This window comes from Ruditapes philippinarum, unplaced genomic scaffold, assembly GCF_026571515.1.
Source record: "Ruditapes philippinarum isolate M1 unplaced genomic scaffold, ASM2657151v2 ctg2011_1_1_1_1, whole genome shotgun sequence".
Lineage (NCBI taxonomy): Eukaryota > Metazoa > Mollusca > Bivalvia > Venerida > Veneridae > Ruditapes > Ruditapes philippinarum.
The window spans coordinates 74,716-97,444 of record NW_026864583.1 but is presented as its reverse complement, the minus strand read 5'-3'; the positions used below and the strand labels follow the sequence as shown (position 1 = coordinate 97,444).

Sequence of the window (22,729 nt, the reverse complement as noted above, 5' to 3'; positions counted from 1 at the left end):
ACGATCAAAACACGTTCCCTATCTCTACAATATAAAATCCCAGACAAAATAAACAATAACGAGGTTCTGAATATTATTATGGCTGATTTGTACCATTTGTGTTTTCGCCCTGCGACCCCGAAAAGCAAAAAGTCGAAAATTAACAAATTAGAATGGGGGGGGGGGGGCAGGGCATGGAGGAAGGAAAACACGCTAATTATCGTGAGCACAGGGCGAATTTTAATATAAAAAACTTCGCCCCGCGGAGAAATAAGAAATAAAACAGCGTGGGCTAGTAAGCGTTTACGCTTTGCCCCGACAGTTAAACTTGTTAATTCTGGACTTCTCGCTTTGCTTGGTCGCGGGGCGAAAACACGCTAATTAGCGGGGGCATGCGTGATGTTTTATTCATGACATTTCGCCCAGCGTTGTATTTCTTAAATCTCGCCCCGCGCCCCGCGTGTTTTCTCTCCGCGCTACGCCATTGATAATTAGGCTATGTCGTGAGGCGGAAATACGAATGGTACAAATCAGCCACCATCCACACCTGACCACTGCTTACTTATGCAGTAGTATAATTTATTTTAGCACACATGGAAATACATTGTGTTTATCATGCTGTACCCCGGTTTAATGTCTTAAATTTCAATAAACGATACCTTTATAACGACAATTCATATAGTTAACTTCTTATACCACCGAATCAAATATTCAAAGTACAAGGTGATTTACTACCTGAGTAGCTATCAATGTAGTTGTTTCCCTTACTTATATTAAACCTTCCTGGTTGGGAAACATTTATTCCACTGTTTAAATTTAAAACAGGACATTATGTGGAAATATGGCTATAGTAGAGATGATCAGGCATCCAGCAGGTATGCTAATTAATTTATTAAATTAGATTTTTCCTTTCTAGCGTTCAAGTTCTCTTTATTAATTATAATACAAGTAAATTATTACTGTTTTAAAACGAAAGTAGATACGAATAAGAGTATCCATTGCAGAAGTACGTTTGATATATTTTTAAACAATTTCAGAATTATTTTCAGTCAAATAGAATACAGTCTTAAACAGGCATAAATTTGTGTGGAGGAAGGTTAAAAGTAACTTAATTTTAGTTTAAAGTTTAATTTATCCATTTACGAATACTAAATGATACGTTTCATATCTGATTTATATTGATAAAGGTTGTATTTGTACCTGGCGAACATTAATTTATGTTACCTGTAAAGATAAAGAAAGTGTATGTATGTTACTTTTCTTGCATGTTGAGAAGATTTAAATGCGTTGATTAGATTTTCTGCAAATGTGATGTGTCTACTATATAGGATGAAATGAATAATTTAATAATTAAATGAATTAATGAATTATTTAATGAATGAATGAATGAATAAACGGACATGGAGTGTAATATTCATCGATCATATTCTTTATATCAGATACATCACCAGTCCGGAGATTATTCTTAGCGGATATTGTCTTTTTATACTTTATAGGTGTCAAGTGCTGTGTGGCAGCTGTAAAAAGTTGCCCCGTACTTCACTTCAGTGTCGTTATATTTTTCTGGTCCTTCGGGATCATTGATACCAGCACTATTAAGTGTTGAGAATTGAGTACCGCTCAGCCGATGCTAGGGGGCGTGAGGGATGTTGCACATATTCATTATCCCTCATGTACAGACTCAATTAAACCGAGTTTGCAATTATCTTGTAATTTTGTTGTGTTTAATGCTTCCGAGGGATCACTTTGTTTCCTGATGTTTGTATATTATTAGTCACAATTCTTATATAGTTCATATCTGATATGAATGCCGTCAAAAAGCACAACCATACTTAGTACGTTAACGTTAGAGAAAGAAGATATTTTTTATCAATAACGTAAGTAACTTTAGTTTGATTGGTAATCAGAATAAAATTGAATGACCCTGAATACCAGTTTGTTTATCTGTCGTTTGCTTTATTTACAGTGAAGGCATTGAAATAATCTTTAGTACACATTTATATTATCTAAACGATGGTGCTATAGGAAAAACGTAATTCAAATAAAAGACTCAAATTTCTTAGCAATTATTTTATAGTAAAACACTAATTAGGCTTTTTTATCTCCTACGTAGGACTTATAAAGGAGTTATTTTTTATAGAAAATGTTAAATTGGCACCAGGACGCTTCTGTATCCTGGTGCCAATTCATAATGTACTATAAAAAATAAACTCCTACGTAGGAGATAAAAAGCCTAATTAGGAGTTTGTAACTCCAACGTAGGACTTTTAAACTCCTACGTAGGACTTTGTAAGTCCTACATAAGACTTTATAACTCCTACTTAGGACTTTATAACTCCTATGTAGGACTGTGTAACTCCTACGTAGGACTGTGTAACTCCTACGTAGGACTTTATAACTCCTACGTAGGACTGTGTAACTCCTACGTATACGTAGGAGATAAAAAAGCGTAATGAGGAGTTTATAACTCCTACGTAGGACTTTAAAACCTCTACGTAGGACTTTATAACTCCTACGTAGGACTTTATTAGTCCTACGTAGGATTTTCTAACTCCTATGTAGGACTCTAAAATTTCTACGTAGGAGATAAAAAAAGCCTAATTAGGAGTTTGTAACTCCTACGCAGGACTTTTAAACTCCTTCGTTGGACTTTGTAAGTCCTACGTGGGACTTAAATACTCCTACGTAGGACTTTATAAGTCCTACGTAGGACTTTGTAACTCTTACGTAGGACTTTAAAACTCCTGCGTAGGACTCCTGCGTATATCAAAGTACCGAAAGCACAGAGTTCGACAGACATGTATGCTAGAGTATAACTTAAGACAGCATATTATGTAGGATAAAAAATAATATGAGCCGCGCCATGACAAAACCAACATAGTGCATTTGCGACCAGCATTGATCCAGACCAGCCTGCGCATCCGCGCAGTCTGATCAGGATCCATGCTGTTCGCTTACAAACCCAATTACAAGTAGAGAAACTGATAGCGAAAAGCATGGATCCTGATCAGACTGCGCTGATGCGCAGGCTGGTCTGGATCCATAACCTTCTATGTTAGTTTTGTCATGGCGCGGCTCATATGTGTCAAGTTGTAATTGTGGCAAGCCGCTTAAGTAAATACCTTTAGTCTGTTGCCAGAAATGATTTTGTCATTTTCTGCATATATTAAACGATGATTCTGTGTTATGTACGTCTACTTATATATTATACACATGTACACAAAATGTATGGGTTAAACTCAGAAAGAAGGATATACAATGTAATTCATTATTAAACATATGCATGCATAATGCTCCGCAAACCGTTATCTTCTTAAACTTTACGGAGCAGGAACAAAACACTTCACTATTCCCCCTGCCTCCTATAAGGATTTTATCATTTGAAACAGCCGAAGATGGATAAACTGCTCGTTTTGTTCAGTTAGTTCGTATGGATAACGTTATCGTTAAAGCATTTTAAAATTTTGATATATATGCTTGTTGTCGAGTAAGTATTTTTCGAATAGTTGTAAAGAAATGTTTCGGGATACATCGCCAATGCTTAGAGACACCTCCCCCTAAGACACTGTACACTCTAGAAACCTGAGACACTTTATTAAAAGGTGAAGTGTGGCGGCATGGCCGTGTGACTAGTAGCCTAATGATCGCTAGCCACATGGGTTCAAACCCCGTTTGGCGCAAGCCGTTGTTGCCTTGAGCAAGAAACTTAACACTCATTGCTAAGTACGTACTGGTTGGTTCCAGGAACAGATTCGAAAGTGTATCTATAAGCTTATAGCTTCCTACACAATAAAACTTAAATAAATTCTGTATGAACCAAAGGTGAAATGTCCTCTATATTAAAGATTTGAAATTTCGGCCCGGGGGGGAGGGGGATTAAGTGTTTTGTTCCTTCGCTGTCCTACGTAGGAGTAACAAACTCCTAATTAGGTTTTTTTGTCTCCTACATAGGAGTTATAAAGTCCTACGTAGGAGTTATAAAGTCCTACGTAGGAGTTATAAACTCCTAATTAGGCTTTTTTATCTCCTACATGGGAGTTAAAAAGTCCTACGTAGGAGTTACAAAGTCCTACGTAGGACTTATAAAGCCCTACGTAGGAGTTATAAAGTCCTACGTTGGAGTTATAAACTCCTAATTAGGCGTTTTTATCTCCTACATAGGAGTTATAAAGTCCTACGTAGGAGTGTCAAAGTCCTACGTAGGATTTATAAAGCCCTACGTAGGAGTTATAATGTCCTACGTAGGACTTACAAAGTCCTATGTAGGAGTTTAAAAGTCCTACGTTGGAGTTACAATCTCCTAATTAGTTTTTTATCTCCTACGTGGGAGTTTATTTTTTTTATAGAACATTATGAATTGGCATCAGGACGTTTCCGTTATTATTGACCTATCCCTATTATAATAGCCAATTTTTTTAATCATATTACTAATTCAACTCAACTTGACATCGAAAATATGAGCATAATATCACTTTAACATATAAAAGATTCTGACCAATATATGTAGCTGTATGTTTTATTAGAAATGAAATTTCTTTTGTCGTCTTACTTTGTGCATCCCTAAACAAAACGCATGAAGACGCGTACCGGTTACGTCACGGTAACGATCACGGCAGTTAACCAGTTCGCGGAGTTTCAAATTCTAAATGAATTGAACCTCTAGGTAAAGAAAATCATCATCCAAATCAGAGAGTACAAAGAAAGTTTCTTTTTCGTTTTTATTTGCAACAAGAATTATATAATTCCTTTTGAAGATATGTAATGTTTGTCATCTTAGTTTTAACGATTTATTTAAAAGGTCCATGCTTAAAATGTACAATGTTACTATTTTAACACCACTGAATATTATTTATCTTTTTAGCGTCGCCTTTCAGAAGAAATACGATCTTGATGTAGATGACATACGTATACGTGCTAAACTTATATATGAAGCCTCGAAAAATCTCTCAAAGGAGCAAAAAAACATCCACAGAAAGAGAAATAAAAGTAAAGGCAGCAAACAACTACAAAAATGCATGGGAAATTATGATGAAGGACTGCGTGAAATTAGAGAAGAACTGGGGGAGATCAGTTATGTATGTATTAAACATTATACATATTATAATATTATGATAGCTTGTGACAATTTTAGTTTCGCCACAAAATTAAACACTGCAAATGATCCATGATCTGTTTTCTATACAAAAAGAAAAACAAACATTTTTCTCAACTGCCTGTAAATGTAGCATTTACAAATCGCTTCTCTTTGTATAGATCTTGTAACACTTTCATGTAAGTGCATGTGATAGTTTATCGTATTGCATTTACGTTTAAAACATTAATACCTAAAGGGATTTCACTGAGGGTTGTCATGTACGTCAAGACCAATAATTTGTGTGCTCAAGTTAAGAACATGCTCTCACTCCGTTTTTCCAGAATAATCATAATAATTGTGAAAAATTGCCTAAAGAAGTTGCAAAGCTTTTCATTCAAATCGCGCAAAGAATGGCACAAAAATTCGATTTTCAATTGATTTCAAAGAATATGTCTTAATTATTATTGGCATATAATTCTATTTAAGCATCCCAGCTGATCTATATAAGTCATTCAACTTTTATCTTTTAGGCGGGGTTCCCTTCAAATACATACGAAGTTTAAACCATGATACATCAAAACAATAATTTCGAACTGATTACATATGAACGTATCAAAAATATTTCCAATAAATTCAGATTGTAAATGAAGACAATGATGATAAAGGCTTTAACAGCAGAAATGAATACGAAAGATCAGCATCATTAAATGCCCCGAAAAAGAAGAACCGAAAAGATCTGTCTGATACCTTCACGAGCGGCGCAGCTACGGAATGTTTTCGATGTCTTTCAAAAGAAACGAAAATTCAAGACCTTGAATTGAAATTAAAGAGGTGAGGTTAAGTTGAGAGACATTTCTATGAAAAGCTAAAGAAATTATTTTAAAACATAATTTGAAAATCAGATACCTTTTTAACATTTCCAAGAGCAGTATCAAAATAAAATGAGAGAATAAAGTTATATATAAATGCATTCAAGATTTATTAAGGGAATTATAAAAGGTACAACCAATAACCAAGTACCGATAATCATTGATACTAAATTTTTTTTCTTGTTTGCTTTTCAGAACCGAGCGGAGCTCTCAGCAGAAGTAAGATGCCATATCTGAATAAATTGTGTTTGTTTTGTATTAAATATATAAAACAATATATGAAAATTATAATACCATAAAACAACAGACAACAACAACAACAAAAAACAAAAACAAACAAAAACAGAAACAATTTGCATTTTTCAGACATTCAGCTATTCAATTAGTATCATTATTCTGTAATATTTACATATCACTTCAATTCATGTTTATTTATTGTTTTCAATTACATATCGCTAAACTAAAAATTATATGTATTTTAGCATAATGCAACTCACTGAAACGCTGGACGATCTCCAAAGACGGCATGACAAACTGGAACAGAGATTCCGTGAAGAAGTACGCTTAAAAGATGATGCCCTGCAAAGGTGATTTATATTATGTGATCGAAATAAATTTTAGAAATTTGCTTGAAAATTATCAGTTTGTCATGCAAATTGTGCTTTGATTTTTTGGCATTCCACTTTTCTTATCGGAAAGTATTTCGTTCACAAAAAAGTTACATTTTAAATGGCGCTTATATTGTGAAATGTTACAAAACACTAAATTGTAGTTAATGTTTTTGTTCTTAGATTTAAGCGTACCCCTTCTAATACACAAAAAAAAACATAACAAAATAAATTTATAAAAATAAATTGGAACTTACAATTAAAATTATACGCTACTATCATTTTCAATAGAGATAAAATAATACAAATAAATACTTATGATAAAATTAATATAAGTAAAGAAAACAATATATTCATTCAAGGTATAGAAGCTAATGGTACAACTAAAGATTATTAACATTATCAATTACCAATCTATATGAATATTTGATTTATCACAAGTGCCAAACATTTCATTTTTGTTTGAAACATAATGTATAACACATGTTTTAATGATTTACAATAATTTCATATAGCTTAAAGCAGTGTTAAAAGTGCATGTCTAATGTGGCAGTGTTTTGTTCTTGAAATTACTTATTTTTTGCATTAAATATACATTGTATTACAGATGCAAACTGATTTATACTATGTGGTGAAATTTTAATTGTTATCATGTTTTGGACAGGTTAAGTAAAGCTGCTTCATCTAAATTACGTGATAATAATCCGAACATAACGGATCTCAGTGATCAGAACCGACCTACAAAAGTGGCCGAGAAATTGTCCGAGCTGTATGATAACCAATGGACAGATGCGTTTGACATTTTAGAACATCAAATGGAAGAGAAACAAGTGATTCAAACATTATTAAAGATTTTAATGGTAAACAAAATTATATATTATATTATGTACTAAGATATGTTAAATATTTGAAAATAAATTATACTCATATTAATTTCTGCTTTTTGAAAAACATAGATCTATATCTTTTTATCGCAATTTATGTATGAATTATTAATATATGATGTAACCATGCGTTTTGCAGACAGCATATACTACTTGTCAGGATCTTTCGAGCAGACATTTCTTCGAAAGGGTCCAAAAAGCTATTGAACTACCGACAGAGGTATCAATATAATTAAATTATGTTAACCTTTTTCGATATTTTTTTAACCTCAGTTTCTTTAGCCCGAAAAAAAGCCAATAAAACGTTTCTATCCTTTATAAAACTTTCTTAAATAATTATCATGATAATGTTTCTCGTCTCAGGATTTGAACATAATTTACCTTTCATTTATGAACAACGAATACATCATACTTCAAATCATAATTTAATTGACCAATAATGAAATTTATTCACATATTTTGGTAGCATATCAACTATTATTACTTATGTAATATTTTTTTTGTTTAAGGTGGCTGAAATATCGAATTACCAAGTTGTCTTATCAGACCAGTTTAAACAAGAAATAAAAGAATTCCGAAAGAATCGTGCCCCATTTGTTATACGTGATGTTGAAAAGGTATAATGAATTCATAAGTAGTATCTCTCTTCTTTATCCGACTTGCCATAAAATGATTATATTTGAACATCATTCTTTTATGTCAGAATTTAAAACAGTTATTGAAACATATGCCTTCAATGCAACACTCTCAACATTAAGGAAATTAATGAAACACAGTGACTTACTTTAGCTTAGTAATACTTGCAATTTCGAATTCACAAACATGTAATAAACATGTATGATATTGTTGTTTCATTTAAGTATATATTTAATAACGAGCAATAAAACTAACTAAAACTAAATCTCTATTAGAGATTATATGTTTCTAAATTCAAGATTTTACTATTTCATGTTTAAATGTTGAATTCTGCTTAAGCCGGTGCTAGGGGGCGTGGACGGTAACTTGCACTTTCCAGTACCGTCCATGAACAGGCTCAATCAAACCGAGCCTGCAACATTTTCAATTTTGCCATGTTGGGCTTTCTTTAGGGATTCTGTATTCATCTTTTCTATTAGAGTTTGATCAAATTGATATTATTATAGGCTGTGCGACCAAGACTGCCGCTGGCCAAACATCAGTCAAAAGACGTGCAGGACTATGTTACAGCATGCGTAGAGATTGCATGGTTGTGCGCTGTGCAAGATCCCCCATTGAAGCTTGATGCACAATTTACAGACAAATTTGAAACCAACGTATTAAAAGATTATACAAAACGCGGAGAATTTGTTGACTTTGTGGTATGGCCTGCAATGTTTCTTCATAAGGGCGGGCCTCTTCTTTCCAAAGGTGTTGCTCAAGGAAGATGTGGTAATCAGCCTCGTGAAGTACCTGATCGTCCTATTTCGGTTGATACAAGGAAAGATGGATACAACACCCAAACAGGCACAAACACCCACAGACATTTCTCAAACCAACAAACAGAACAATATCACTATCGTGACCATCAATCGCACCAGAGACCGGACAATCGTAACCAACATAACTACAACAAATCTAAAACGATGTATGCGCCGAGAACAAATGCACCAAATGACTATGGCCACAGACAAAGGTATCCCACCCATTCAACAGAAATTTAACATTTGTCCATCATGTAGGAAATTCAGGCGTGCATTTGTTATCAAGTCAATTGTAAGCAATAAAAATGAAGATAACGTGTGTAAACGATGCAGCCTTTTAATAATACTAGAAGTGTAACTATAAGTTGATCAATTTTGTTTAGAGGCCTACAGCTAAAATTGAAGTACAAAGATTACAGTGTATTTAAACGCATTTCATTGTTCTCCAGGAATTTGATACTATTTTTCAAGATACACTTTTATGTTAACTTATTTACTTAACTTATATATAACTTACAAATATGTGTATGCCGGTAATTTGCTATGTATATAATGTGTATATAATTATAAAGAGCTTGTTTAAATTATGTCTTAAAGTGATATTCATACCTGCTTAATATAACTTATATTCTAACGTATACCGTCTAACATAATTAATTGTATTATTCCTTGTAATTTCTATATATGTATTTTTCTCTATATGCATATTGTTTTATAAGTAGAATCTATAAAAAATTGTTACATAAACTGTTGTCTAATTTCATAAATATATGTATAATTGATTATTGTTATAGTCATAAGATTTCATTCTTTCTATAACAATAAATGTTTCAAGAAATGTATGCCTCAGCCCCTTATTACAAAAAATAGCAATCGATTAAAATATAGAGTGATAAATTGCATTTTTTATAGAAGTAAAATGTACTGGAATAAAATAATTCAACAAATATACACTATTAGAGTCTTCCTTTCTCTTCATTGTATGGTATAAATAGCATATATTTAGCAAATGTATTACTTTATGTTATTTTTGATGACTTTAGGGAATAAAATAAGTGATGGGAAAAGTAATTTGACCATGTATCTAACATAAATAACCGGGATAATGTTATATTGTAAATATGCAAAGAAAGAATAATATTCGTCCTATATAACCAAAATATTTGTCGTCAATATCTTAAGTCATAATCTGATATTATTTGTAATAAAAGTATGAACAGCAAAAAATAAAATTTAAACTTCTATAGATACTATACTTTCAATATTACACGTTAGTAACGTTGCTTTTCATTGGTTAATGATGACGTTTATATAAACCACATACACGGCTGCTGTAAAGTAATGAGGTAATTTCATTTTTTTTTTCAAATAAAATATAGGACATTTATAGGACAATATAACATGTCACAATCTTTACAAATAATAATATATATACCAATCTAAACTAAGAGGGATTCCATTGATGCTTTATGGCATAATGGGACTGACAATACTTAATTTTTCGACATTTGTGTACCATTTGACGCAGATCAAGACCTTACACTCGTGCAAAATTTCTGACCATTTGTCCTCCATTATTCCAAATAATCAATTTAATTTTTCAAAATGAGTCAAGAAATGAAAAGCGTCATGACTGTAAACTACTTTAATCGAACAAAATCACACAAAATATCATATTTTGTGAAACGCCTTTAAATATTGTTCAAAATTCAGTTTACTTTTAATGTATTTGTTATGTTAAACTTACAACATAGTGGTAGTATTCACTCAAAATATGATAAACAAGATCAACAAGGAAAGGCGGCGTTCAATGAACGCAACCCCCATATGACCCAGCAACAAGAACCAGTGGCAAGGAGCCCAGGCGGACCCCTAACAAAAACAGGACAGGGCACAAGACAGAGCACGGACAGGTAAATGATAAATAATTTGTAACTGATTAGGAATTCAACGAAAACAAATAAATGATTGAATAATAGGCCCACAAAGTCAAAGGGCACAGGGGAAGGAGACAAGAAACCGGGGGAAGGGGGGTTTAATCGAAGAAATAAAAACTAGGGGTAAAGGGGGAAGATACTTACCGTAGACGAGAAAACAACAACGGACACAAGCAAAAGTGTCACCAAAACAAACAACATAGACATACATCTGAGGAACACAGAAGGGCGCCGCCTTGAAACGGTCAGCAGCATAATAATGACTGCTGGGGAGTTTAAACCGGTAAATGGTGCATCAAACCTCGCTCTTAGCCCAGCCATGTTCCTATAAACGAGACAGTGTAAGTAAAATTAATCCCCGCCAAGTGAAATTCTAACAGTTGTTATGGTTACAAAAGGTTAAATAAGTAAAATACCAAAATGATCATGTAGAAACATAGAAAAGTAAACCCAATGACCATAACAAAAGTACTCAATGTCCTAAGGAAGAAACTTATTTAACATTTTTTTGAGCCATCGCCAAAATTACTATATATCAATATACCGACACACCAAACTGTATATAAAACAAACTTGAAAAGACATTGAAATGATAACAATTCTAGGTTCTTGCAGCATGATATAACAGTTCCTAAGACCTATCATATGAACTTGTTTTATCCATTCAGATCACTTATAACTGTTAAGAAACCATGGATGTTATCAGAAACCAGTTACTCAAATAAACGTTCTGCGTTTATTGTTTAAAAAACAGTTCGAAAGAAACTTTGGATTTCTATTACTGCTACTGGCTGCTGCTACTAACTGTTGCTGTTGCTACTGTTGCTTCTGCTGCTACAACTGCTACTGCTGCTACTGTTACTACTACTACTACTACTACTACTACTACTGCTGCTACTGTTACTACTACTACTACTACTACTGCTGCTACTGTTACTACTACTACTACTACTACTACTGCTGCTACTGTTACTACTACTACTACTACTACTGCTGCTACTGTTACTACTACTACTACTACTACTACTGCTGCTGCTACTACTACTACTACTACTTCTACTGCTGCTGCTACTATTACTACTACTGCTGCTGCTGCTACTATTACTTCTACTGCTGCTGCTACTATTACTACTATTACTACTACTACTGCTGCTGCTACTATTACTACTACTACTGCTGCTACTATTACTACTATTACTACTACTACTGCTGCTACTACTACTACTGCTACTACTACTACTACTGCTGCTGATGTTACTGCTACTACTACTACTGCTGCTGCTGCTGCTACTGCTGCTGCTGCTGCTGCTACTGCTGCTGCTGCTGCTGCTGCTGCTGCTGCTGCTTTGCTGCTGCTGCTGCTGCTGCTGCTGCTGCTGCTGCTGCTGCTACTGCTACTGCTACTGCTACTCCTACTGCTACTCCTACTGCTACTCCTACTGCTACTCCTACTGCTACTGCTACTGCTACTGCTACTGCTACTGCTACTGCTACTGCTACTGCTACTGCTACTGCTACTGCTACTACTACTACTACTACTACTACTACTACTACTACTACTACTACTACTACTGCAGAATTTCTAAAGAAATAAAAGGAATATTTTCAAGATCTCCATACAGTATAATAAATACAATATAATAAATCATGAAAATTGCTTAAGATAATCGTGACACAGTTATTTAATAACTGATAATTCATCAAAACTTAATCACAATTGTTTTTCAAGAATATCTACATGTATATGAAATTACAAACTGAATCCTTTGAGATAAATTATAGGTGAAGAGGTCAGAACAAAGAAATCATTGCTATCTCTTTCGGATCGTAAATATTGTATAATATGTATATGGCCATGTATACACCAGAGTTTATCAATATGTTTAATTTGACGATATCTAGGTGAAGTTCGAGATTTGGTAAACTACATCACTATGTCATTTGTATATAAAAAGCTTATAAAAACACAAGCGATTGTAATTCTGGCCCGAACTCATCAAACTTTGTAAGAAAAAATTGTCTTGTTGGGTTTGACGTTTTAGGCGATTTTCTAGGAACTTCAGTTTTTATTCCAGGCACGAGCAGGCAAGACGTTCCGTCAGCCAGCTGGATAATTTCATCACATGAACGATTCCAACCCGCGGCGGTGAGGGCAAGTGGTTTGAAGTCAACGACCTGAAACCGCTCGGGAACGAATGTTCTTCCATTTGTGAAAAATAAGTCTGCCTATTCGGTTATTAATGATTAGATCCTTTTATTTGAATAACAATAAATTTAGCCACAAACATTGATATGTGCTCTTTTGTTAACAAATATGTTGTAGTGACATTCTTATTGTATCCACTAATCTGAAAATTAGAATTAGACAGTTAAGGGATCTTTGAATTCCACTGAACAATGCTCCTTTCAATTATATATCATCTTCCAAATGCCCTATCCTCATCTTGTTATCTAAAAGTTTCACCTTGCCAAAGTTTTAGTGTCTGAAAAATCAAACTAACCAAATATTACAAAATGTAAATGCATCAGAAAGGAGTTTCGTATTTTTGAAATATCGTGTTATCTATCTCTAGGGCGTGTGTCTCACTTCTAGGCATATGAATAAAAATGATTTGTGTAATTTGAATTATACTAAAACAACATTCCAGAAAAGAATATAAAGTGTTTCTTTCTGATACATCACAGTTGATTATTGAATAAGATCAAAACATTTGTGCCGGTAATCTGCATGCACGATGTCAAACAAACAAATTGTTTGAGCCTCTTTCAAGATAAATTGGAAATTAATAAAATACTTAAAAGTCAATAAAAAGATTCAAAAGTGTTCCTCCAAGGCTTCCATAATTTCATGTTTTAGCTCTTAATGTAAAGTGAAGGGAAATGACCTAAAAGTCTAACATAAGATAACAAGTATAATACAATATTCATTGATCGCATTTATCAAGGAAGGTCTGATATAATCATACAATGAATTGGAATGAGAAAAGAAAGAAGTGAGAGGCATCATCAATTCAATTGTGTCATTAGAAAGGGAGATAAATCATAAGGTCCTGATACACTTAACACATAATATGCTTTCAAGTGTTCACAGGTGGTCACAGTTGAAGCTAGCTTTGTGTTATCAATCGTATACGCCAGCATAAGTTGAAACCCATAGTAATCGAATATACAGTAGGGTGAACGTTTCGGTTGTCTAAAATAGCATTTTTCGTGCGTGCGTTTTTTGTGTATCGTGCGTGCGTATATCGTGCAACGTGCGTTTTATAAACGCGTTCTTAAGCTTGATCGTTTACAAACGTATAACGTTTATCGATTTTCGTGTATCGCGCGTTTGAAAGCGTGCGCTTGTTATCCCAAGAAACTTTTAGCGTGTGTCTATGTTCGTCTAAACGTTTAAGTACCGTGTTTTGCGTCTGTTATTATTGACATGTTAAAGAACATCTTCTATACATCTATTTTGTAAATTTTGGTTTCTTAAAGATGTAAAAGATGTTCAGTGTCTCTTTCGAAGAAAAGAAATATTAATGATGCGTTATTTACATTCAAGTTTGTGACGTGCCTTTCGCCGAAGATGAGTGTGAATCCTATTTTACATACGCTAAGGATTTAATTACCATTTAATTGCAACATTTTTTATATTAAATTCAGCAAACATGTATTTATATGCGTACCAGTATATCCGATATGAGCTTCGTCACACATTATGAGATGTTAGTCAGATCATCCCCGCTTTTACCAGTTTCAAGTGTTCACAGGTGGTCACATTTGAAGCTAGCTTTGTGTCATCAATTGTATATGCCAGCATAAGTTGAAACCCATAGTAATCGAATATACAGTAGGATGAACGTTTCGGTTGTCTAAAATAGCATTTTTCGTGCGTGCGTTTTTCGTGTATCGTGCGTGCGTATATCGTGCAACGTGCGTTTAATAAACGCATTCTTAAGCTTGATCGTTTACAAACGTTTAACGTTTATCGTTTTTCGTGTATCGCGCGTTTGAAAGCGTGCGCTTGTTATCCCAAGAAACTTTTAGCGTGTGTCTATGTTCGTCTAGACGTTTAAGTACCGTGTTTGCGTCTGTTATTATTGACATGTTAAAGAACATCTTCTATACATCTATTTTGTAAATTTTGGTTTCTTAAAGATGTAAAAGATGTTCAGTGTCTCTTTCGAAGAAAAGAAATATTAATCATGCGTTATTTACATTCAAGTTTGTGACGTGCCTTTCGCCGAAGATAAGTTTGATTCCTATTTTACATATGCTAAGGATTTAAGGTAGACCATGGGTGATGAAATCGGCAATAATCGACAAATTACGTGTTATTACGTGTTATTTCGTAAGTAAACGTAGAGCCGTTCGATAGTTTCCGTTTATTTCGGTTAACCTTGGACTTTACCATACAGTCACAATGTGGTGTCCGAGATGTGCAGCGTTCGCAGCGTTCTCAAAGATGGCGTCCACCAGAGACACGAAAGGACGTTTCAGTGTGAAAAAGACAGAAATTCGAAGAAAGAGGAGAGACAATTGTGTTTTTGAAGACCATAATTATTTATCAGGTCATGTGTGTAGTGGAGATATCTGTAACGACACTTACTGCCCGTTGAATTACAACATAAACCTTCCGAAGAATGTAGACAGAAGCGGTTGGAAAGTTGGAAGGAGGGTTGTTGAGCTCTATGTTTTGTTGTCGGCATTATCTTCATGTAATTATTGTAAGTTGGGACCGATACCGTTAACATTATACAGTGTTTTAGGTGAACTGAAAAAGGGACTTGGAGGATATTTATATGTGAAATGCCAAAATGTTAATTGTAACCAAGTAAACATTGTGCCCTACGGGAAGACTCATCATATGAAACCGAAGGGATGTCCTTGTTTCGCAGTCAACACTAAGCTTGGTACAGGTAAGAGAACGTTTGTATTTCACATTTATTTCAAATTAGCACTATATTGAACTTACAGAAAAATTGGTTAATATAAAATGGTATCAGTCCATCTTGGGTCTGGTAAAATTCAGTCAAGTTGATTAAAAAAAAAATGAAACTATTATTAGTGTACGAATAATTTAGCACGCAATTCAAAGTTGTCGCCCCTATTGTATTATGCCATTTGTTTTCATGTTGCTGTCAAAAGTATTTATGCAAGTTTGATATTTATGTCGAGCCTTAGTCATGTTTAATATTTGATAATTCAATTGGAAATACAAAGAAGATCAGAATATGATTGAAAACTGTTGAGGTACATTTAAGTTATTAATTAAGCCTGTTATTACATTTAGAAGTTTTTAATGTTTTGTACCCTGTCGTTTTCGAACCCATGTTAAATTTGTAAAATGATAAGAAGGCCTGATATTTGAAGGCTTTTTAACAGTTCATCTGTGATAATTAATTTTAAAGGCATGTTTGTTAGATGTGTTTTTCAATTTATTTTATAGCTACATGTACTTATAAATTAAACTAAGCTTATATTAGCAGTGCTTGAATGTGATCATGTTAAGAGTTTTGTCCTCTTTTTTTGGTAACAGGAAGAGTTAAGCAACATTCATTATTTGTTTTCAAACAGTCATTTTTTTTGCAGCAATGATTGATAGTATTGGAGGTACAGACAGAGTAAATAACTTCCTGTCCACACTTAACTTGAAGCCAATCGGACCCAAGACCCTGAAGGAATTTGAAAGAAGAGCCGGGGAGAATGTAGAATCAGTTGCAAATCATTCAACACTAAATGCAGCCAAGAATAGCTTCAAGATGGAGATGGCGTATGTACTATGCTAAATCTTTTAATAATTTTATCAGAAATACTTGCTTGGTTAAAAAGTATGACTTGTTTTAATTTTCATACTGTTTTTATTTTTATGAAAAAAAAAACACGGCTGTTGTTCTTTATGCCTTTGATGGGATTGCATAGTGTTTTAGTCAGTCTGTCTCTGTCACAAAACCTTATCCTTGATCATTGACAAAAAAGTTTTTCAACCTAAAGCCACTCAAGTTCACAGACAAACTTACAGGTCACTGGGTCAAAGGTCAATGCCTATCGGGGGGGGGGGGGGGGTATGGCATTAAATCGAAAATTGTTTTTGTTGATAATTATACTTCAGTTATTGAATCGAAAAGTAAATGGTACATTCATTTTTCAGCGATATTGCTAAAATGGAGATGGAAAATGCTGCAAAAACAATGGAAGGTGAAGTTATTGAGGACCTTGGTGTTTATATACCCCCAGAATCTTCAACATCAGTAAAGTAAGTAATTGTTTGTGAATGTTTATTATGAAAGTGTAATTGTTTCATTTGTATGTATATGGGAGGCATATTTAGTGATAGATTGTATATCTCCTGTCATAAAGGTCATGACTTTGAACCACACTCAGAATATATGATTATTTCCTAACAAAACATAAATCATGTTTCTTAATGTGTTAACATATATATAATGATATTTGAAGTTTTTTATAATTGACATTAATTCTTACAGATTTTTACTTTCTAAACCCCCGAGTCTGACAGAGGGAGAATCTGATGAAGAAGAAATACACAGCCCTGGTTTCGAAATTAATATGTCTCCAGTTGCAACAAGTCAACATGCCACAGATGAAAGGTTTATATTAAAACTTGCTTATGATATTAACAATTTGTCTTGAATATGCATTAATAACATTCATAAATCTCTTTTCTCATATGTCAAGGATTTGAAGCCTGTCCATTTATTTGTCCTCCATCTCTATTTCATGTGGGAAGTTGGAAGTTACTTGCGGAGACCAGTTTAGTACTGGTGACATGTGTCAGATTTAAATGTTGAAAAACGGTGTTGAACTTGGAACAAACAAAACATTTCAAGGAATTGTAAATGTGAATGAATTATTTCAATAGTAAGGCCTTGTACATAATTTAGATGGTTATTTTACAATAATATTTTTTTTCTAGCTGAGAGTGTCTACAATTTAGACTGATTGTTATTTTCAGATTCAACACTCCACCAAACAATCCCCATGTGGTTACCATTATTATGAAAACGCCATCTGCTCCTCGCCGACTAAGTCCTATCAAAGCAAACAAGGTCATGAGACGAGTAAACCTAGCAGAGAAATTTCCAGTAAAGACACAATCCGGAATGTCTTGTGCTGTTGATACGGCTTGGCACAAACGAGGATTTGACAGTCTCACATGTAAGTGTTCTTGTAAATTTAATAAATTAAACAAAAGCATTTGCTCTGTTTAAGTTGCTGTAGATTTTCTTTTTATTTTCTTGTGACACCTTTTTGAAACTGGAAATATAAACAGATATTTAAGGGAGTGCTTTGCAAAGAACCCCCAGTATAAATTCAATTATTTTCAGATTATCTTCCTTTTTGATTCTTTCACTGTTTGGAAAAGTGATAATTGATGAAGTTTGTATAAAAATTACAATAAGGATACATTTTACTCTGTCTGTCACATCTGTTTGTTTGTTCATCAATTTTTCCCAATTATAGCTTTAAAAGAACAAAATCTGTCAAATGTCACAGTGCCCTTTATCATTCGAAAAAAGCTTTTGGGGAGCGTCAATCAGTTTTACCAGTCATCTTGTTTACAGTTATAGTATTTTTTTTGTTTTGCAGCGCATACATTTTTCATGAGCAAGGCAAGATATGGCAAGAAAGTTGTGAAAGCTTTAGTAAGTCATAGGACATGCGGTACTTGCAAGTGGTGGAAGAGGAACAGGCCCGGACAAAAAGTTAGACCACACAGATGTGTACAAAATCATTTCGGTAGTGCCAGGATGATGGAGAGTGTCAGTGGGGTAAAGGGAATACAGGAATTAGAAAAAGAAGGTACTCCAGTAGAATATTTAGAAGAGGATGGTGATACTACCATGATTGCCAGAATTCGTTCAGATTTAGGTATGTCAATGAAGAAGAGATTTGATCGAAATCATGTTGTGAAGAACATTGGAAAAAAACTTTATTCTTTGAAAGTGAAAAAACTTAGCAAAAGTGTAATAGAACACATACAAAAATGTTTGAAATATGCCTCATATGGGGGTTGCGTTCATTGAACGCCGCCTTTCCTTGTTGATCTTGTTTTTCATATTTTTTGCTAAACATCAAGGGGACAAACAGGGATTACAGGAGAACCTAAAGGCCTTAATACCCCACCAGTTTGGTCATCATGATCTGTGTATGGATAGGTTTTGTGGGTTTAAGAGAAATCCAAATGAAAAGTATACACATAGGAGTTTACCCTACAAGGCAGCTTTAAAAGGTGACAACCTTCGTGCGGAATTGCAGTCTATATTCCAACCTGTTATTGCAAACGCAGAAGCTTACTCAGATTTAGGATCCAGTCAGCAGTGTGAGCACGCCAACAAGGAAGTTACTCTTCGTGCACCCAAGTCACACCACTATGGCAACTCCGAGTCCCTAGATCATCGAGTACAAGCTACAGCAGCTTTCATCAACGAAGGCCGCAGCTACATTACCCAGGTACTTTGTTGCAAAATTTCACTGTTTCAAGTTTTTTCTTTGTTTTGCTTTCAATGTTATTTGTTCATTATTTATAAAGTTCCAGTTAGAGAACTATTCAGTAATCCATATTTGATATACACTTACAAGTTTCTAAATTGACTTCTAAGCAGTTTTTGTTATTTCAGTGTTTTGCAATAGTTACTGGTTTTTGTTTACAGTTTTGTTCATATGTTTTCAGATGTTCTTTGTTTCGAGTTACACTGGGTTACATAGTAACTGCTGTTGGACAATAAGTTAGTATTCATGTTTTCTCATATCACTTTCCATCTAAGTTTAGAAGTTATTATATTTAAAAACTGATGTAAAGTAATGTTTTAATAGCTATATTATTTACATTAGAAGTAAATAGTAAAGTAACATGTACAATAATATATTATAAATATTAGGTCCCACGTTTTAATCCCTGTCATATTTTACCAAAGGATTGAAAATGAAATTACTTATTTTTGCTTGTTAAAAGCAGTAAAGGGAGGTCAAGTCTTTTCATTTATATTTGTTTGTGAAAGACTTTTTGTAAATATTTGCTTTTTTCCTAATCTTTTTTTATTTTTTCATGATGATTTTAGGTAAATGCTAAATGTGGTTTGTCTCCTGGACAGTTTACAGAAGAATATGCTGCAAAGGCTGATCAGAAAAGGAAGAGAAAACAAGCCAGATCTCAGCTGCCATCTACCAAGAGAAGACGTCTAATTCTAAAACAGGAACGCGCAGTAAACCAAGGTGCTAGTGAGGCATTAGAGGGGCAGTCCTATCAGTCAGGTATTTATTATTTTTCATGTAACATTTTTTCTGAAAATAACTGTCTAATAATATATGCAGTTGGTTTATTTCTTCTTCAATTCTTGTGTGAATGATATCAAGCTAGCTTATGGAATTTCATTGGTTTTACCCGTGTGCCAGATATCTGAAATATTATAATACTGCACGTTTGTAACGTCGTTTTTCATTGGATAATCATGACATTTATATAGTTTTATATACACGGCTGTTGTCGATTCATGATCAAATCTCACTTTTTTCTCTAAAAATGATGTTTGCTGTATTATAAATTTTTTATAAAGATTGTTGACAGGTTATATGGCCTAGCGGCTCGGGTAATATTTATAAATAGCCGTCTATATAGGGCCATATAACCTGTCAACAATCTTTATAACTAATAATATAAGGAGAGGCAGCTTCAGTCCTTTTCACCAGTAGAGCTGACATGTCACCAGATTATCATAACATTGTCAGTATGACTTGAAACCCAAATAAAAAAAACATTTTTGGGCCTTCATGGCCGAGTGGTTCAAGTGGATGACTTCATATCACTTACCCCCATCTCTTTGGGGTCAAATCCCCCTGTGGACATAGAATTTATCATGTCAGGATTGGTTTGCAAAAAGTCGATGGTTCTATCCCAGTGCCAGCTTGAGCCTGAAATATTGTCCGATGGAATTGGTGTGAACCCAACAATATTATTTAGTAGACAAAAATATTATTTTTCTTTTTTTCAGGTATTGGGATGGAACAAACAGCTGATATTGAAAAGCTGCCAGATGCAATACCACGTGGACTCTTCAAGCCTGTCAATTTACCCAGTGGGCATGATCCAACATTTGTAATGTTTGATTTAGAGACAACAGACCTTAGTAAGACAATATTTATTTTATATAACATTTTTCTTCTGGACTTTATCATTTCAAGATTGACAGATACATTTTGCTACAAACTTCTGCATGTGGAGAAGCTAACAAGTTAGTTAGTGGTTCCACCCAGTTGCCTCTGCTTTGGACCGATATTTTACGCAGAGGGTAACCTGTCACCAGTTTTTTTTCTAAGAAGTTGATATTATAGGTCATCTCTTCCATTTGTAATTAAGTCATTTATAACTCATTGCAGAAATTCTGGAAGTTCTTGTGACATTTTATAACATTATTATTTCAGTCCGTGGTAGAAACATCCCACACATTACTCAGATAGCTGCAATAGAATTAGCGTCAGGAGCTAGCTTCAACAGTTATGTAAGACCAAAGTTACCCATTACTTTGGCTGCCCAGGAAATTACGGGGATCGTCGTAAATCAGTCAGGACTGATGACAGTCAAAGGCCAACAAGTGGAAGGAAAAACTATTCAGTGTGCAATAAGTGAATTTCTTCAGTGGTTGAATAAATATTCATGTGTAGTTTTAGTGGCTCACAATGGAAGGAAGTTTGACTTTCCTGTTTTTCTTTCTACTTTGAAAAAAGTTGGATCTGAAAAAAAGTTTTTTGATTGTGTAACAGGCCTAATAGACAGTCTTCCTGTTTTCAAAAAAGTTTTTCCAAACCAGGACTGTTATAAACAGGAGCATTTGGTGAAGTCTGTTCTTCAGTCATCATACATGGCACACGATGCAATGGAGGATGTAAAGTCACTCGGTCAATTTATAAAGCAGACTGGATTGACTAGTGAAGAATTGATCAAATACACCTACCCACCACTAGCAGTTCATAATTCACTTCTGTTTAGTGAGGCCAAAGCCAGAAATATTGATTCTCTTGGTCCTCTTATTTATAAAGGTGTGTTGAAGAGACCAACTGCTGAAAATATTGCAGGATCTGGGCTTAATATGTGTGTCTTGCGGAAGATATTCTTACGGAGTGGTGAGTATGGTTTACGTGACACATTTATGTCCTGTAACAGTGATGGATTACCTAGGGTTACAAGTGCAAAAAGGAATTAGATGACTTGATACCTAAACTTGCAGATTTTTTTTCTAAGTGAAGTGAACTAACATGCATTTTCTGTTTTTGCATAGAAAAGAACAATTCTCGGACTTTACACTACATTATAAGAATTTTTCACAAAAGAGATTTTTTTAGCAGAAAGATCATATAATTACCTAATATTACTTCTCAGTGAACTGTTTCTGCTTTAATTCAAGTAAAACATTATAAGATATTCATGGACTGTGGTTTTTACAAATTCATTCATTTATAGTGTAGAACAAAAGGCTAGAAATTTTGATGGCATGTCTCTTTTTAAAACTTAATTTAACAATTTTTCCACGGTAAAATGTTCTGATCTTTATTTTTTCTAATGAATTATACCCTTATTATAATTAGTAAGTAGGTTTTAGTGTTTGGAAGTCTTTAAATTGTAAAAAATATTGGACTTGATATGTAAGATAGAAAAGCAAATGTGCTAAAAATGCTTGCCTTGAAAATAAAATAGCGTCTATTTTCAACTATATTTTTTTTCCCTATATAATGTATTGACTTATTGGCTAATTTTGTGTACAAGCATTGTATTTTGTACTAAAATGTACTAAAGCCACAAAAATTATATGTTTTTTTGTAAATTTTTGTCATGTTTAGTGTTTTAAGTCCTCGGCACATTTTGTGCCATTTTGTGTAATAGGGCTCGCATAATATTTTTGCCCATAAATAAAAAAATAAACGGTAAATTTTTTTAA

General features: G+C 33.9%; 2 protein-coding genes across 2 annotated transcripts; both read left to right on the top strand.

Annotated features, from left to right (window-relative positions):
* Window positions 1–534: 534 nt before the first annotated feature.
* LOC132726166 (uncharacterized protein PF3D7_1120000-like) lies at window positions 535–9,106 on the top strand. Its single transcript, XM_060711435.1, has 9 exons — window positions 535–854; window positions 4,841–5,054; window positions 5,691–5,884; window positions 6,118–6,141; window positions 6,405–6,509; window positions 7,195–7,390; window positions 7,554–7,634; window positions 7,924–8,031; window positions 8,557–9,106. The coding sequence occupies exons 1-9, from the start codon at window positions 811–813 to the stop codon at window positions 9,091–9,093; spliced, it is 1,503 nt and encodes a 500-aa protein (XP_060567418.1). The 5' UTR covers window positions 535–810; the 3' UTR covers window positions 9,094–9,106.
* A 5,956-nt stretch (window positions 9,107–15,062) lies between these two features.
* LOC132726164 (uncharacterized) lies at window positions 15,063–22,729 on the top strand. The gene is made up of 10 exons (XM_060711433.1): window positions 15,063–15,694; window positions 16,368–16,548; window positions 16,927–17,031; window positions 17,264–17,386; window positions 17,752–17,954; window positions 18,387–18,796; window positions 18,861–19,250; window positions 19,859–20,051; window positions 20,789–20,923; window positions 21,219–22,729. Exons 1-10 carry the CDS (start codon window positions 15,199–15,201, stop codon window positions 21,995–21,997), a joined length of 3,015 nt encoding a protein of 1,004 aa, XP_060567416.1. The 5' UTR covers window positions 15,063–15,198; the 3' UTR covers window positions 21,998–22,729.